Source organism: Anabrus simplex, chromosome 2, assembly GCF_040414725.1.
Source record: "Anabrus simplex isolate iqAnaSimp1 chromosome 2, ASM4041472v1, whole genome shotgun sequence".
Taxonomy (NCBI): Eukaryota; Metazoa; Arthropoda; class Insecta; order Orthoptera; family Tettigoniidae; genus Anabrus; species Anabrus simplex.
The window spans coordinates 352,805,483-352,824,682 of record NC_090266.1 but is presented as its reverse complement, the minus strand read 5'-3'; the positions used below and the strand labels follow the sequence as shown (position 1 = coordinate 352,824,682).

Below are 19,200 nucleotides of genomic sequence, written 5' to 3'. Positions count from 1 at the left end.
GTCAAATGGACTGTATCGTGATTGACGACTGAATGGGTGGCTATGTTTCTAGAAAACAGAACTCAGAGAATTACAATAGGCGAAGCTTTATCTGATCCTGTAATAATTAAGAGGGGAATTCCTCAAGGCAGTGTTATTGGACTTTTATGTTTTCTTATATATATCAATGATATGTGTAACGAAGTGGAATCAGAGATAAAGCTTTTTGCAGATGATGTTATTCTGTACAGAGTAATAAATAAGTTAGAAGATTGTGAGCAACAGCAAAATAACCTCGACCATGTTGTGAGATGGACAGTAGGCAATGGTATGATGAAAAACGGGGTTAAAAGTCAGGTTGTGTGTTTCACAAATAGGAAAAGTCCTCCCAGTTTTAATTACTGCGTTGATGGGATGAAAGTACCTTTTGGGGATCATTGTAAGTACCTAGATGTTAAGGAAAGATCTTCATTGGGGTAATCACATAAATATTATTCTAAATAAAGGATACAGATCTCTGCACATGGTTATGAGGGTATTTAGGGGTTGTAGTAAGGATGTAAAGGAGAGGGCATATAAGTCTCTGGTAAGACCCCAACTAGGGTATGGTTCCAGTGTATGGGTCCCTCACCAGGATTACTTGATTCAAGAACTGGAAAAAATCCAAAGAAAAGCAGCTTGATTTCTTCTGGGTGATTTCCAACAAAAGAGTATTGTTACAAAAATGTTGCAAAGTTTGGGCTGGGAAGACTTGGCTGAAAGGAGACGAACTGCTCGACTAAGTGGTATGTATTATCTTAAAACAATTAAGTTTATTAAAATGGTCAACCTGTTCAATATAATGCATTCATAAGAACTAACAATCTTTAATAGTTTGACCATATTAATAAACTTAATTGTTCTAAGATAATATACTATTTTCAATACGGACCACCATGAAGTTCATCACACATAAGTGGTATGTTCCAAGCTGTCAGAGGAGAGATGGCATGGAAAGACATCAGTAGACGAATAAGTTTGAGTGGTGTTTTTAAAGGTAGGAAAGATCACGATATGAAGATAAAGTTGGAATTCAAGAGGACAAATTGGGGCAAATATTTGTTTATAGGAAGGGGAGTTAGGGATTGGAATAACTTACAAACGGAGATGTTCAATAAATTGCCAATTTCTTTACAATCATTTAAGAAAAGGCTAGGAAAACAACAAATAGGGAATCTGCCACCTGGGTGACTGTCCTAAATGTAGATCAGTAGCGACTGATAAATTATATGTATAAATCACGATGTCCATAAATGAAAAACTCAGATATGTACAGTGTTCCAAAACTTTGGATGTGATTTTCTCAAAATAGTTCTTTCAGACTTAAGTTGTTAATGCACCCATTAACTCAATTACTGTGATAATTCGAGGCTAAGATTGGGCAAGTGTGCTGGAAATGAAATAATGCACCCGTGCAGAGTGTGCAAAGGAAGCTCAAAGGTGAATATAATTGCCAGAACAGTCGTTATCAAAATGAATAACTGCAACCTCACAATTAGATAAGTAGGGCACAACTGTCCATTCTAGTGATTAACAATTGTTACTGGTCAAGAAATGTCATGAATGCACAGTGTTCAGAGATTTCTTTTTTCTGCTATTGGCCTTACGTCGCACCGACACAGATAGGTCTTAAGGCGACGATGGGACAGGAAAGGGCTAGGACTGGGAAAGAAGCGGTCGTGGCCTTAATTAAGGTACAGCCCCAGCATTTGCCTGGTGTGAAAATGGGAAACCACGGAAAACCATCTTCAGGGCTGCCGACAGTGGGATTCGAACCCACTATCTTCCAAATACTGGATACTGGCCGCACTTAAGCGACTGCAGCTATCGAGCTCAGTTTCAGAGATATTTGGACAGAATATTCCAATACTTGATATATATAAAGAACTTCAAAAACAGATGACAAAGGGTGTGCAAGACACTGAATCTAAGTTCCAGAGATACAGAAAACCATGCCAACCTATATTTTTCAATTACATAGTGTCATTGTGGGGGGGGGGGTGATAAATTTAGCATGATAGGAAAATAAAAGAGAAGATACCCAAATTAAATAGTTTGAACAAGAAATATGGCGAGTATTAAATTTAAAAGGAAAATATGAACCATTCTGAAATAAATTTTGAACCATGAGAGCCCCAAGGGTAAGAATAAATATTCACTCATATTTCTCATGGTACAGATAAGACGGTCTTGGCATACTTTCAGTGACCAAACACTAGCCCTTCCTTCTTTCAGGGTGTTGACAATCATTAAAGCAGTAGCACTTACCCTTCCACTGAACTTGATTTACCATTACTATATAACCTTAACTGTTTTCTTTTCCTCTAATGTCTTGATTTTCACCAGTAAGGTTCATGGAAATGCAATAGAGGTAGTTATGCAAATCAGCAAGTGTACTGGTTATACTGTACAATCATCATAATACAGGTACAAGGAGAAATAAAAGTTCTTGGTTAAAAGTAATAATTATCTGCTTTTGCATGGCCTGAGGATGTTGGAGGGGATGGATAGGTAATGCAAATTCACCCAATGTTATCTTTTTGAAGGTGTAGAAGTATTAACTAAGTTCACTGTAGACAACTTCATGCCCACAGTAATGAGGCAATTGACAGAAAAACAAAATACATCAAGGTCATTTCGCTTGGCTCAATACTCCTACTCTAACAAATGACGGACATCCCATTCAAATTTTCTTTAAATTTAACTAATACATACAGGGTTCACTTTCAGAGAGTTTAATCATTGCATTATAATACAGCTGCTTTAAGTAATGAGAATTAGCAAAAGATTCAGAATAAAATTACAAGAACAAAACTGTTAAGAATCAATGTTATTTCTACAAGAACAGGGTAAGCCAAAAATGAAGTGACACACCTTACATATCCCTTTAAAATGTAAACATCTTCTACCAGTAGCAATATCTTTAATCTCATAATGAACCCTCAAGCTCTTGGTACAAAGACTTAGGAGAAAAAGTGTCTGCTTAGAAAACCCACATTTAAAGAAGATTCAGATAAAAAAAATTACCGTACCATGTATTCTCCACAAAGATTTGAAAAATTATCCAAAAACATGGCAGAGCTGCTCATGAAGTGAATGTATCTATACTGAGAACAGCTATGGTTCCAACAAGTTCTATATAGCAAGATCATGCCTCATGCCCTCAAGCTCCATCACTAGGACTTAATTGAGCCAAGGTCTTACTAAGCTACAAAGAATATTTGAATTCGAGATTGATAAACATTCACTGCTCAGTCTGCTAGCCTTTGTGAATTAACAAACTGTTCTCATGATCAATTATTCACTATTTCCATGTTTCATACTTCAAAACCACAAACATTTTAACTGGGCATGAATTATGAATGTTATAACTTAACGTATATGGCATGTATGTCTTCAATCTTTAGAGTGATTACCTCCTGTGCATGATGAACTACAATGCCACGGCATGGACCTTCAACCTACTTGATGCTTATCCCAGAAGATAGTGGCAGATACCAGGTTTTTCTTATCCTTATCTAAATTTTATATTCATGCTTATAATTTAAAAGCTATGGTGAAAACTGTCCTATCAGCCAACCCTATTAGCAACTAAGTTTTCCAAGAACCAATTTAAAACCTTACCAAGTTTCATTGCAATTGGTCTGGTCCAAGACAAATAATTACCTTATCAGAAGGTCACAGAGGCCAGGAGTAAGTCAAACTGGCTGATGAGATCATTTCTTGTCTGCCAATGATACCATAGAGACTATCAACACAATGCTCTCCAAACTAAATTAGTAAAAAAAATCCATATAATGATTCAATGTATTTGTGGCACACGTATGTTTGTATTTATTTATAAAATTCTGTATGTAAAATATAATTACTTTTAATGTGCCACCTCTTTTTTGATATACCCTGTATTTTATTAACGTTTATAAACAATTTAACAAAACTAAATTAAGTAAGACTAGACAGTTTTCACTCAACAACATTCTAGACTTTTATACATTCTTCTAGCAGTTATAAAATCAGTACAGTAGAACCTCGATAATTCGAAATCGGTTAATTCAAAATACCGCCTAATTCAAAGAAGCTCTCATTCCCGGAAACATGAGATACGGTTTTGCATGTTATTTAAATAGTTTAATTCAAAATACGGATAATTCGTAATTCGAAGTACAATGTCGGCCCTATTACCAAAATTCAGACTTTTAATTTGAGACTGCCTTTACATTTTAGTATGCAGAGTAATTTAAATTCAAAATTTATCCGCGTGATGATAGGACACGTGTTTCGGAATGTGAAGGGGTAGTTTTCTGCACTTAACACTCACTTCGATGTCTACAGTATGCTTCATAATTGCTAAGTTGAATGAAATCTGAATTCTTTTGTATTCAAACTTTTAAAGAACGCCGTAATATCACGCAGCAGGCAGTGTGCAGAAAAACAAAATCCATGAACACTGGCGATGCCGACAGTTGACGAAAAAGCGTGGCTCATATAATCAATTCGTATGCATCAAACAATATTGTCATTGGCGATGAAACTGCATTGCTTTCTTTTAATGATGCCGAGCCCAAACGGTCTTATGGTTTTAAAGGAGAAAATGCCAGCCAGGGAATTGTACAAGGGTGGGGCTCAATGTACTGTGCTGCAACGCACACGGAAACGAGAAACGTTATCCCCTCGTCATAGGAAAGTTTGATAAACCTCAATGTTTTAAGGGCGTCAGGCACTTTCCGTACAAGTACGAGGCATCTAAGAATGCAAACAGTACAGTAATCCACAAAATAATGCATTTGCACAGGGGAACCAGCATAATTTATCCTTGTTTTTGAACTGTGTGATTGTTTTCTTTCGTTGCATGAGGTTATGTTTGTCAGCGATTTATCCAAGTGCATTATTTGAACATTGTAAATGCACCTTGTTGGATACATTTTGGAAATAGTTTTTTCCCATGGTATTTGAAAGGTTTAAACTCTGAATCGAGGTGATTCCATGCATTAATAGGTCTTAAAGTACTCTGTGACGCGGCAAGTGTTTACATTTCTGAAGTACGAGAGAAGTGCCATGACAGGAAATCGTATAAGGATAGAGTCATAGGAAAGTTTAATTAGCCACGATGTTTTACGGGCAATGGGTAGTTTCTGTGTAAGTACAAGGCATCTAAGATGCATACAGTACAGTAATCCAATGAATAAAGCACTTGCACATGGGAACCAGCATAGATTTCTCCTCGCCTTTGAATCATGCCTTTTTTTTCCTTTCTTTCGTCGCGTGAGGTTATGTCTGTCAGCGAGTTATCCAAGTGCATTATTTGAATAGTTTTTTTTCATGGCATTTGAAAGGTTTAAACTGTGAATCAAGGTTAACTGCATGCAGTAAGAGGCCTTAGAATATTTTTTTAACTCTGCGAGGGTTGACACTTCTGAATTATGAACTGGCGGTTAATTCAAAATCACGTAATTCAAAGTCCGATTTTTGAGTCCCAATGCCTTCAAATTAATGAGGTTTTACTGTGTCGCAATAGAAAACAGCCAACTTTGAGTTGATATTCACAGTTTTACTGGAACGATGAGTCAACACTAAAATTAAGGTTTATGTATTAGTCTAAAATCATCTATGATGAGTAGCCGGACCCTCATCAATAATCAATCTCCTGTACGCAATACTAACATGAATAGCCAACACGGAGAATATAATTAGGTCATCAATATAACCTATTATGCCTACCAGTGCTTCTGGAAATATGTCCACTGGCGACAAGATATACAAGAGAGTGGCGATAATAAAAAAAACCATTCTGGCTCGTGCAAGGAACCTTACTATTCCAACTATGGACAGATCAAACCACAAATGACGCATTGTAGTAGGAAAGTCCAGGATCATCTGCCAAATCTGGAAACAACACAAATTGTTCAATTAACATAATAGTGATTTAAAAAAAAAAAGAAATCTACCACCATAACAACATGTTCCTTACAAGCACCATGAAACATTAAATTCTACTGATCCTTCTCCGAAGATGTACCTAAAGTTTTTTTTTGCTATTAGTTTTACATCGCACTGACACAGATAGGACTTATGGCGACGATGGGATAGGAAAGGGCTAGGAGTGGGAAGGAAGCGGCCAAGGCCTTAATTAAGGTATAGCCCCAGTATTTGCCTGGTGTGAAAATTGGAAACCACGGAAAACCATCTTTAGGGCTGCTGACAGTGTGGTTCGAACCCACTATCTCCCGGATTCAAGTTCATAGCTGTGCACCCCTAACCACATGACCAAATCGCCTGGAGTACCTAAGTTTAAGTGACACAGTAAAATAATAACAGAAATGTCCATTCACTTCTTAATTTTAGAGGGAGTAAATGAAGTACTGGACACTAAACAATCCAGTAATAAAAAACAAATTTTATATAATGTCCAGGATGATATTAAAATATTCCTTGTTTTCCCAGTGCAACTTTTAAACATTTAAGCTTGATCACAAGAAGTCAAGCGTTAAAAAAAGCTTCATAATTTTATAAAGTTCATGCATTCTAGTTCACATCAATTAATTCAAGAGAAGCCACTGAAACAGGCTAGATATCATATACCCAAATAATTTCTCCAATCTCTGAAGTACCATAACAATTGATACGCTGAGATAAAAAAAACGGTACTAGTCATCATTTTGGTGGTATATGAGTTATTAGTGCAGTTCTTATCTTTATATGATTCTGCATCTGTTGATGCGAAAATTGGACTTGTTCAGTAACTCTTTTCCTGTCTAAACCGGGTTGAAATTTTGCGTCACGTGAAAGTGAAGTTTGGGACAGTGATCAGGAGTGGAATCTGGCATCCAAATCAAATATGAACATAGCTGTCTGACTAAATATCCTGGGTTGTTTAGTAAGAAAATCCTCTTGTATTATCCCTTCCATGTTACAAGCCAAGATATTGATAGGCTATTGACTTGTCTTTCCATGACAGCATTGAATTTGATTATGTAGGCTATGTTTTGTTATATGACCCATGTTTATACCCTTATTTGGAACGCGCATTAATATAGTTACGTGATTAAAAACACATTTTGCTATAAAATTATACAAATGTTTCAGTTAAATTTTATTTTTGGTCAAATGAGTGTTGTTTAATATCAAAAACGTGACTTGTCAGTAATTTTCAATATCAATTTCCTGGCATGTGTCTCTATATTTTGCTATATGACTTATCTTCCTAATGAGCATATAGGGTTAACTATAAGGTGTACAAATATTATTATACAGAATTATATACAAAAATGTAGATATCTTAAAATTACTATTCTGTGACATGTGCCCTTTTTGATCTCAGCACCTCAATTCCTAAAAATCTCTAAGCAACATGGATATCAAATGTCATTGGAAGCAAGTGTGCTTCTTAATCGCACATTAGACAATTTTCAGAGAGTATCTGAAAAGTTCCCTATTTGAAGTTTTAAAATATGGTACAGTACTTCAATACAGAATTTAACATACTAAAACGCAAAGATCTAATGGAGCTGGCTCAAGAAATTTTACTCAAAAAAACGTAAAAGTAGTTAGTGGAACGTATAGCCAATAACATTATTATTAAAGACATTTTTTATACAGAGCCTCATTACAACAACCCAACCAGTCACATGGTAGGGAATGAGCAATACATGATTCACAGAGAAATTAAACAAATGGAAATGAAGATCATTGAATGATAATTACAAATGTCTTCTTTTAATTCAAAAGTTGTCCAAAGACAAAACGTCAGGAAAAATAATTTTCTTTTATATTACCAGTACTTATACGGCAACTTTTCAATAATAATAATAATAATAATAATAATAATAATAATAATAATAATAATAATAATGTTATTTGCTTTACGTCCCACTAACTACTTTTGCTGTTTTAGGAGATGACGAGGTTGCAGAATTTAGTCCCACAGGAGCTCTTTTATGTGCCAGTAAATCTACGGACACGAGGCTGATTTAACCAAGCACCTTCAAATACCATTGGACTGAGCCAGGATCGAACCTGCCAAGCACCTCAACTGTCTGAGCCACTCAGCCTGGCTCAATAAGTAGTAACCAGTTGAGAATTTGCTAGCTACAACCCACATAAACCTACTTCCCGTAGAGCTACTGCTGCTATTTAGGGGTTAGCAAGAGTGCCATCCATCCCTCTGGACTGACTGATTTTTAACTCAATCAAAGAATATACAAATCTGAAATGAGAGTTGAAATGGGATGCAAAGAACCTGATTTGCATGGTCGACTGACCAACAGAAACACTGGCTGGTGGTATAATAATTTTGTGTGGCTATTTCTAGCCATGTGGAGCCCTTGTAAGACAGACCCTCCGATGAGGGTGGGCGGCATCTGCCATGTGTAGGTAACTGCGTGTTATTGTGGTGGAGGATAGTGTTGTGTGTGGTGTGTGAGTGGCAGGGATGTTGGACAGAGCACAGACACCCAACCCCCAGGCCACTGGAATTAACCAATGAAGGTTAAAAACCCTGACCTGGCCGGGAATCAAACACGGGACTCTCTGAACCGAAGGCCAGTACGCTGACCATTCAGCCAATGAGTCGGACTGGTTGGTAGTGTTATAGTGAAATTACCCTATGCTTGGGCATTAATTGTAATCAAACTGTAATACTTTTATTATTATTATTATTATTATTATTATTATTATGCCTTTGTTGGCGAGATGTAGTGTTTACAGTGCACTATGTCTTCTGGTATGGGCTAGAATAACTTTGTTATTTTCATTGACCTGTCTCAGTCTCATCCTTGGCTTTGTTGACAATTTGAAAGTGACTGAGGTTATGAGTGATACTAGTATTTTCCTTATGCAGCCAGTCCCTGTTATGAATGGTGCAAAAATATCGCTAATAGGGTCGGTTGGTGCATGCATTTCGGTGGACTTGGCAGACTGATATGTAATAGCAACCTCTGGCTCGGTGAGGAAAGCAACAGGGAACTACCTCACACCTCATTTCTCTAGTACGCCTCTTCAGTGATGCCTAGGCTATTTATGATAGCTGTTGGCGGAGCTGTGAAAGATGAAACCAGCCTTCAGGCTGAATACCCAAGATATATAATATCATTATTATTATTTTAACAGGCCCATATTTCTCATTTTGAGTCATCTGGTAGATTTGCATCATGACAGATATATACGTAGTTGGCATTTCTTTCCACCTCTGTAACTCGAACAGCTTCTGATGAAATGATAAGCTGAACTCGACGTCACTGAACAACAGACAGACTCTTGTCCCCAAATGACCTATTAGTCTGAAAGATTTTTGGCATAGGTCTATACCGAATGCTGTTACACTATACATTTCACTAACAGAGAACGGTTAGCAATAAACTAATCTCCACACTGTAATCAGATCACACTAGTGGCCTGTCGCAGAAATAGCTGCAAACTTATTTCTTGTCTAATTGCTTTGCCAGCATTATTGTATGATGTAGCGTATGGGTTATTTAGGTTGGGGAGTCCTTCAATTGTCTCTCGATTAAGAGAGGAATTTATAGAATTTTCAAACAAATTCTGTTTCCAAGTCTTGAATCTATCACATAAAGCTGGCTGTAAAATGCTCGGCAATTTTCAGGAGGCAGTAGGCCTAAATCTGAAAGGTATTTTCTAGCATACAATTCAGTTCCAATATGCGAACAGCTGTGTGAGAGAATGTTCTCGTACCTACTGCACTCCACGAGGGAGAACGCAAGTCAAGCAAGGTCAAGTGACGTCACCGCCGCCTGTAGCTTACTTCCCCTACAGAAGTTTCTCGGCTATATTTATGAACTTTTTAATGCTTGGACCGATTAACACGAGACCAACACTGAATTGTAGCTAATGTTCTGGAAGTAAAACCCTGCAAATTTGAAATCAATCCATCCAGTGGTTTCCAAAATATGATAATTTAAAGTTTGGGAGGAATACTCGCCCCTTCATTACCTGATTTCGAGCGCTGCTCGCCAGACCTGTATAAACAGGCCATAGGGCCAAGGCTATAACCAGTCCTGTCTACAGACTGGTGTGTGTGCACAGTGTGTACAGAAAGTATGCTCCGTCGCGATTCGCGAGGACTTAATCATGGCCGTACTCGAACGCTGTTGAAATAGTGAAAGAACATCGTACCATACGTAAAGTTTCCGACGCGCTGCGACGACGGTAAGATTCTAGATGTTTCTCAAGGTGAATTATCGTAATATAATACTTGTGAATTTATTAAGAGAATAAAGCTATAATTTGAAGTGTTCAATATTTTACGGACTAGTACACAACATCGTGAACAGTACTAATCTCACATATTTCTAAAACTGTGATAATATCCTACATCACTATGTGTGGTCAACAGAAATCATAATTTAAAACCACTTCAACCAGTCTAAGACATATTTCTTTTACGATAATATATCAGTGAACTGTGTGTAACATTATTTACTCGACATTCGTCCCATAACAGGGTAAAAATTAACTATTTTTCTTGTGCACTTTCTCGATCTTTTGATCACCACTGTGAGAAACCCAGTGAACATTAAGGACTTTTTACAATAATATTAAGTAGAACAGATTAGTGTGGTGCAATACAACCATAAAATTGCCTTAATTTTGTGCATAATATTTGTTCAGAGACTGTGATAGAGACTGTTACAAATCACATCTTCAAGTGCTTACGGACTGTGTTCACTACTTTACAATCGTATTTCAGACATAATTAGTGACGATTATTAACTGTGTTACATCTCAAACCCATGAACTGTGTATATAAGAACTGTGTTTTCTGCAGCATGGACTGTGAGTGTTAATTCAACATCGTAAAATCAATATAGTAATAGAACTGTGCATTAAGATGGTGTGTAGTATTAATATCTGTGATATTTGTGAATTCAATAGTGCCAATTGAACTTTCCGTGTTCCGATATTACCTTCAAGAACAACGGGCAAAAGTATTACGAGATCCTGCTACATCAAACGTCGCTTCCAATGAGGGATTTACATGGTTTCTTCAGTTATGGTACCCATCGAGGGAAGTCGACGAGGGAGATAGACGTGGTATCTTCACTGAACATCGCCGGTGCTGAGTTTGAGCATTCGCCCGCACTCCGCGGAACGTTCCAGACACCAAGTAACTAACTCCAACACTTGTAAGCAGATCTTCTCGTATTCTGAGTGAGTAATCACAACTGACTGACTTTTTACAAAGCACTTAGTCCAGTACAGTGCTATTACAAGTGCTTCGTGTGGATATCAATTCATAATTTTATCGTCATTTAAAAGTAGTTCATATTTTGCTATAAATTCATTTTCAAAGTTATTAATTAATTAGAATTCACATTACCTAGATGAACATTAGGATTTTCAAGTGCTTTCTTAATTTCATTTTTCAATTCAATCAAACTGAAAGACATTCAGCAAGAGACCAAATATTTTATTTATCAAACTTTCCATGATAAGTGTGTGTTCATTTTGTGATTTAAAATTAGAAAGAGTGTAGGTCAACACCATAAATAATGAACTGATCCCAGGTGCAAAGTGCTATTTTGTGTTTACATTTAAATTAGAAAGACTGTAGGTTTTTTACGATTTATGGAAGAGCGATAATTATTTTTTTGATATTCTCAAGCAAACAGACATCAAGAAGATCACAACATAAATCTTTTATTGTACATTTTGCCAAACATTAGCCACAAATTTGAGCTTTTCAATTCAGATTGCAGGGTGATATATCTGTGGATATTGTTAATAAATTTTACAAAAAGGAATTACCATCTATTATTCACCCTGCAATACTATCCATCTCTGTACCTGCTCCAAAAAACACTGAACACTACCCGAGATCCTTCCCATGCTCAAACCCCACAATCATTTCCCAGTACAGTATCTATGAATCATCCCCTGAATATTAAAACAGTAAGAACCTAATCCTGGAATGGGGCTACGGTTAGCAGAAAAGGATGCAAAGGACAATGTACTATTATACTGCCTTATATGGCTCATGAAATCATTATCATGTAGCATTATACCTGTAAATACGTTGTTTACTTGAGGCTGTAGAAAATTAAACCCTTGTGGCAACACAAACTAAAATGTCCATTTACAACTTCCAGTCAAATGTCGTGCTTGGCAGTGCATACAAATTTCATTTTTTACCCCATCCCTGCATAATTCAATGGAGATTCTGAGCGAACGGACTTTTTTCCCTGTTGCGGTACTTCATAAAACATCACACCTTCTTGGGCATCTCCTAGGAACAAAACTTAATTTCCCATTTCAAAAAAAAAAAAAAAAAAAAAAATGTGTGTGTGTGTGTGGGGGGGGGCTCTTCAGCATGAGAGTATTATAATTGGCTTTTTGATACGTAGCAGGATAATCAGTCAAGGAATAAGTAACCATGAAAAGAAAACCGAGATTATATACGCCAGAAACACAGAATCCCCAGTTATCGATAATACATCCTTCCCCATCACTTCACTCCAAATTTAACGCAATGGCACTTATGCTACGAAGAAATAATCAAATGTGCCATAATGGCACTGTGGATATAATGTGCCACAATGGTGCTGTGGAATAAAATAACTAACCCTTAATGCGCTCTGCAGCCTTGTTTATCCAATAACGGCGGTTCATTTAGTTCGAAGAAGAAAATATGCAACCATATAAAAACCACTAAAAGCTATGAACAGAATCAATAATTTTGTTTCTGTTAGGTGCGGACTATGAGATAAGCAAGCAAAGTTAGTTGTATGTACTGAAGTAACTACAAACAAAACCACCGCCTGAGAGAATACCCATTTACTGGTACAATGGTGCTGTATGTTCGCGTAATGTAATGGTCAACATTGTGCATGGACAGCACACTCCCGTGGCAGTTGATGAAACATGGCATTGCAAGATCAGCGGATCACGTGGACACATATTCACAGACTCACAAAACCATCTACCAGCAAATGAAGTTAAATAAAACACCCACAACAATGTATTATGTGAATAAATGACTGAGTCAAATAAAGGACTTTTTGAAATACTGAATACTGTATCCTGAGATGGATTCTATATTGTACAGTACTAGTACAAAAGAATACAAAATACAGTGAATACTGATTAAAAGAGAAGTAGTTTGTAAAGATCTACAAATTCTAGAAAAACAATTAGTGAAATTAAAAGCTACAAAAACATTTAAGACACTAAAAAAGTTATAAAAACAACTTGAAATAATTTCTCCCAACATCAAATGTAAGTATGATTCAGACTTGAAGCCAGTTGATCTTATTGTGATGAGTATAGACGATGTCTCAAAATGAGGATAGACCCCCCCCCCCCCCTGAGAGCTTTTAGCCCCCAGTCCATAAGTTCCTCAGTGCTGATCCTAATTTCCACCACCTTTTTGAGGATAGTCCCTCAGGCACCAATCACCACACCCATCACCTGAATATCCTCTGGCTGGTATTTTTCTGTGAAGTATGGCACTGTAGGAAAATATATACGTTACTTTCCATCCTCAACTTCGGCTGGCTGAGTTAGATGCGACTCATATCTTATCGTGGGGTTTTTCTTTAATGGTGATATATAAATTATCCTTGTGCTGCCGTTTGCTGCAAGACCAAGAACCTCCTTGTGTACTTGAAAGCCTTTGCCTCGGAGGGACTGTGCGATATATGCTATGGTGGCAGGTGTTTCTAAGAGTTTCACCAAAAGGACAGAAACCTAATGTTTCGGTCTCACCGTATCTTCTGCAGTGGGTATCATGATGGGATTTGCCTGGTATGGCTCTTACAGACGTCACACTGCAAGTCATTGTCAGAGCATCTTTCCACTAAAAACTAGAGAGACTTTCATGCTTTCTTATCCAACGGTTACAAGGAGTGAATTCTTTATGAAGGCAAACTCCCTGCCCTTTACTTCATAACTGACACCAATTCCCGAATTTCTGATCCCTAAGTACAGTTCTAATTTTCTTGGTGTTGTACGTATCATCCCTATTTCTAATGCTGATGTTACCAGTGACCACAAAAGCTTACTCGTGCAGTTGCTAATTTCTTCATTCAAGTTCCTCGTGGCTTCGATATATTGGCTTCCTGAGCGTTGCAATATATTACAGTTACCGGTACTCATATGCTGAAGCACAGCCTCTCAACTTGCTCAAAACATTCCCAGACCATTGTATGATTTATCGGCGTAGATCACTGAATCTGTAGTAATGGTAGGAAGAGGATTTCCTTCGATGTACATTTTATTGCTTTATCAGCATCTTCCAGGAAGAGCTAATGGATTTTCTCCAAAGGAACATACAGGAACTGATTTTTGTTGTTGTGCCTTTATTTCCATAGTTATAAAAGCACATTAGAGAAAAAAAGAAATGTATATAAAATAATACAGAATAAAGAAAGTTGTCCTAATATGTCAATAAAAACAAATTTAGCATGAAACTTAGTGAAATAATGAATAACAAAATAATGAAATAACAAAACAGGCAAACAGAATTCATGTATTTACAGTCAACTTAATCCATCCAATTACCGCTCCCAACATTTCACTTTAAATACTCATTCAGATAAGGTGTCACTTAGATCATTGGGCAATGAATTCTATGTTCAAATTGTTCTGACAACAAAAGAACTATTATAGAGGATCTGTGATTTGGTATTTTGAGGATTAGGTTAGCTGCTGCTCTGGTCAGGATGTTATGAATGGTTGAGAGCAAGTGGAGAAGAATCTGTTAGATACAAATGTGTGTGTGTGTGTGTGTGTGTGTGTGTGTGCATGCGTGCGTGTGTGTGTGTGTGTGTGAAATAGAAGTGATGAATGAGAGCTACGACACTGGTATAGTTTAAGCCAATCTAGCTGATGGAATACAGGAGTTATATAATGAAATTTTGGAATGTTAATTATAAATCAGACATAAGCATTTTGAGCTCTCTAAGGGCTATTAAGTGAGGGTAGCATTTAGTCTGCTGTACACGATGTCACAATAATCAGTGAGAGGCATTATTAGCCATTGGCTTTCTGACCCTGAAAGGAAGTAAATCTTTCATTCTTCTAGGTGAGAAAAGGGAGAAAAATACTTGTTGGCATATAGTTGTTACATGTTCTGTCCAGTCAAGGTTTTTTGTCCAGTATCAATACTAAATTTTTACAAATTGCAGAAATCATAATTGTAAAATTCTTGCCTAGATGAAGCCATGGGCAAGATGATAACGAGCCGAGTTTTTGTTGAAGGAGTGTCACAGTTTGCTTAACTGGATTTTCTGAAGACAAAAGAACACGTGTTTCTTTACTTTGAAAGAAGATTCCAAATACAAATGTCCATGCCTCTAACATCTTCATTTTTTGAGAAATAAGTATCCTCATAAAATGTATTAAACTCCTTTTTCACACCAGCCCGTTAAGTTGATTCCACCCCTCAATAAATGCGTGTTTCTTTAACTTTTATGGTGATTCCAAATACATATTTTCACGTGTGTAATATTAAGTTTTTGAGATATAAGTTTCTCCATAAAAAGAATTAAACTTTTTCACTTCCTTTCACCCTCCCCCTTTAACTTAATTTTCCGAAAACCAAAAGAATTTGTTTCTTGATTTATAAAGGAGCTTCCAAATGCCAATTATCATGACTGTAACATCTTCAGTTTTGAGATATATGTATCCTCATAAAAAGGAATTAAGCTCCTTATTCACCGCCCCTGCCCCAAAGTTGATTCCCCCCCCCCTCAAAAAAAAAAAGACTCTTTTTTTATTTTTAAAGGAGATTCCAATGACCAATTTTCACGTCTGTAACATCTTTAGTTTTTGAGATATAAGTATCTGCATACAAAGTATTCAACTAATTTTTCAATTAATTCACACCTCCCCTTCCCCCTCGAGTGAATTTCCCAAAGACAAAAGGTTACGTGTTCCTTGACTTTGAAAGAAAATTCAAAATGCAAATTTTCAAGTCTGTAACATCTTCAGTTTTTGAGATATAAGTATCCTCATGAAAAGAATTCAACTCCTCTTTCACTTCACCTCTGCCTGTTAAGTTGGTTTCCCCCCACCCAAAAAATGCATGTTCCTTTATTTTAAAGGAGATTCCGAATGCCAATTTCCACGTCTGTAACCTTCAGTTTTGTGATATAATTTTCTCCAGAAAAAGAATTCAATTCTTTACTTCCTCTCACACTTCCCACTCAAGTGAATTTTCCAAAAACAAACAGTACCCGTTTCTTTAAAAGAGCTTCCAAATACCAATTATCACGGCTGTAACATCTTCAGTTTTTGAGATATATGTATCTTCGTAAAAGGAATTCATCTCCGTTTTCATTCCCCCACCTACCAAGTTGATTGCCTCACCAAATGCGTGTTTCTTTATTTTTAACCCTCCGTTAAACGCTCGCTCTGTTGTAACACCACTACACGCGCGCGGACTGACAGTCCGCGATTGTTTGTAAGCTTCTATTCCTTTCATTTCAATTCTTTTTTCAAGAATTCCTTATTTCTCTCTTTTTTCAATCTGTCTTACGTCGTAATTACTTTATTTTATTTTAATGATAAATGTGTATAAAATCTACATTTACAAGAACATTTCAGTCCTTTAGGATAAATTAGAAGTTATCAACTGAAAATCACAGGACTTGGCAAACCTAATTGTAAATTAACAATAATTGGTTATTAATTTACTCCTTGGAATAAAATTGTAATCGTTACATTCTATTAGTTGATGTATATCGCACGGAAGAAGTCACGACGTCGTGATGTTCTTGCCATGGAGTAAGTGCATTTCATTTCATCCACCTTATCAACGCCCGACTTCGTGTCATTATAGAAGGTAATCATTGAGGGTTTTGATCCATCTGAATCGTCATCAAGAGAATGGTCTTCATGGAAAGTAGATAGAACCAATACAACTTTGTCTTTCCTTGACTTGTATGACACAAGGGTAGCCATTTGTGCATGTTACGATTTCGTGTAGCATTTCGTCGGTAAAGAACAATTGCAGAGCTTCAGCTGGCGTCTCAGTATTCATGGCAACTCCTACTACTCCAGGGAAATGTTTTATAATATTATCTTCAGGTTGTCTGACCTTTCTATTGCAGGGCGATGATTCCACTCGGCCCCGTCATTTCCAACATATATTCCATGCTGTTCACTTTCAGTCACGTCCTCTTCGTACGTGGACTGTTTGCTCTCAGAATTATGATCACTATCGTTTACGACGTCCCGATCACTATCAAAACATGCACCAACTTCATCGTCGTCCAATGACTGCTCGATTTGATCCATAACTCTCGGAATAAATCGCACCAACTCCTTGGAAAGAGGACACAAAATAACTATTCATAGCTCATTTTGTAATATCGTGTTTATCCCACTGTAAATAATCACAAGTAGAAAATATATCAAAATGAGCCCACTACTACACTTGTAGGTAATAAAAGTACATAATTTTATAATAAATAATAACGGAAGAATGGACGACTTAACAAAAGAGTGAGTAAGACTAACAACTCACCAATACATGCCTGCGGACTCATACTCCGCAAGTCTGCAGTTGACAATATAAACTTCCGTAATCAACAGCTCGGCGATTACTCAGACATTCTCACGCCGTCACGGCCTTTGTATTGTTGCAGAAGGAAGCTACAAGAAGGCAGCTCGTTCTGCCTTGCATTTTCGGCCTATGATACCAAAGAATAATAAAGTGCGGACTCTCACTCCGCGGCGCGTGTAACGGAGGGTTAAAGGAGATTCCAAATACCAGTTTTCTCGTTTGTAACATCTTTAGATTTTTGGTATATATATATATATCCTCATACAAATAATTAAACTATTTTTTAATTCTTTCACCCCCCACCCGTTAAGTGTTTTTCCCGAAAACCAAAGAATACGTGTTTCCTTATTTTTAAAGGAGATTCCAAATACCAATTTTCACGTCTGCAACGTGTTAAGTTTTTGAGATATACTGTAGAAATGCTAATTTAAAAAAATTCACCCCCCTTTTTCAGTTCCCCTTAAGTGGATTTTCGAAAAGAAAAAAATTATGTTTCTTTACTTTTACAGGAAATTCCAAATACCAGTTTTCAAATCTGTAATATGTTACATGCCTGAGATAATTTGCAGATATAGTCTTCTTAAAAATTCAGCCCATTTTTCACTCCTGTTCACCCCCTATTCTTTGGATTATCCAAAAACACAAGGATACGTGTTTCTTTATTTTCAAAGGAGATACCAAATTGCAATTTTCATGTCTGTAACATCTTAAGTTTTTGAGATATAAGTCTCCTCATAAAAGGTGTTCAACCAGTTTCCCCCCTTTTTTCACCCCCTTAATGGGATTTTCCAAAAACAAAAAAATATGTTTCTTTATTTTTAAAGGAGATTCGAAGTACCAATTTTTACATCTGTAAACTTAAGGTTTTGAGATATAGATATCCTCATTTTAAAAATTCACCCCCTTAGCGATGGAATATCCAAAAATACTCCCTTAGCGAGCACCTACATATTAATATGAATGGATACCCAAAATTTCATTTCTTTCTGTCCAGTAGTTTTGGCTCGGTGATGAGTCGGTCGGTCGGTCGGTCGGTCAGTCAGTCAGTCAAACGCAGTTCCCCATCCCACGATTGACCACGCCCGGTAGTACTTAACTCGGAGTTGTACCCACGAATGTGACAACTCACCGGAATTAGCAGGAATGAAAATGTGACATTTGAATAAAATACAGGTATATTAGTGTAGGTTATTTATTATCATTATGTGTGAAACGGAACGTTATTTAAAGGATTTCAATAATTAAGTATAGTACGAAAAGAAGCAAAGTATAGAGCTGGTCCCGTTGAACAGCTAAGCAGCCGGCAAGCGCGGGGAAAAGGGAAACGTGCGGTGGCGAACCAATTGGAGCGTGGAGGGGAGGAAGTGCAGAGGCGCATCTCCAAGCACGCAGTGTGCAGGCTTAGCATTGGCCAGCAGGTATTCATCGCTGATCGCGCGGAATTTGAAATGTCACAACTTTTAGGCCCCGTAGTTAACGCCCTAATGAATGTTGGCACCCAAAATTGATGCCGACATCGTTTTTACGTGTACCTCAGTGTGTTTTCCAAGTTTCTTTGCGATCGACGACTTGGCAATTGTCGATGTTCCCTTGTCAGAAGAATTCTTCCTTCCCAAGGGACCAATAATAGAGTGCTCTCATCTTACGTTGAAACTTTAGATCAT

General features: G+C 37.0%; 1 protein-coding gene across 3 annotated transcripts in view; it reads right to left on the bottom strand.

Moving 5' to 3' along the window:
- LOC136864134 (E3 ubiquitin-protein ligase RNF170) overlaps positions 1-19,200 on the bottom strand; it is a 354,319-nt gene that overhangs the window by 210,712 nt on the left and 124,407 nt on the right. For 2 of the 3 annotated variants that reach the window (XM_067140754.2, XM_067140755.2), the window contains one exon: positions 2,707-5,901. The exons of the other annotated variant lie outside the window; for it this stretch is intronic. In XM_067140754.2, coding sequence (XP_066996855.2) covers positions 5,620-5,901 — 282 coding nt within the window. In that variant the 3' untranslated portion in view covers positions 2,707-5,619. Of the gene's footprint in view, positions 1-2,706; positions 5,902-19,200 lie in introns of those variants that run through there. 3 annotated transcript variants of the gene reach the window in all.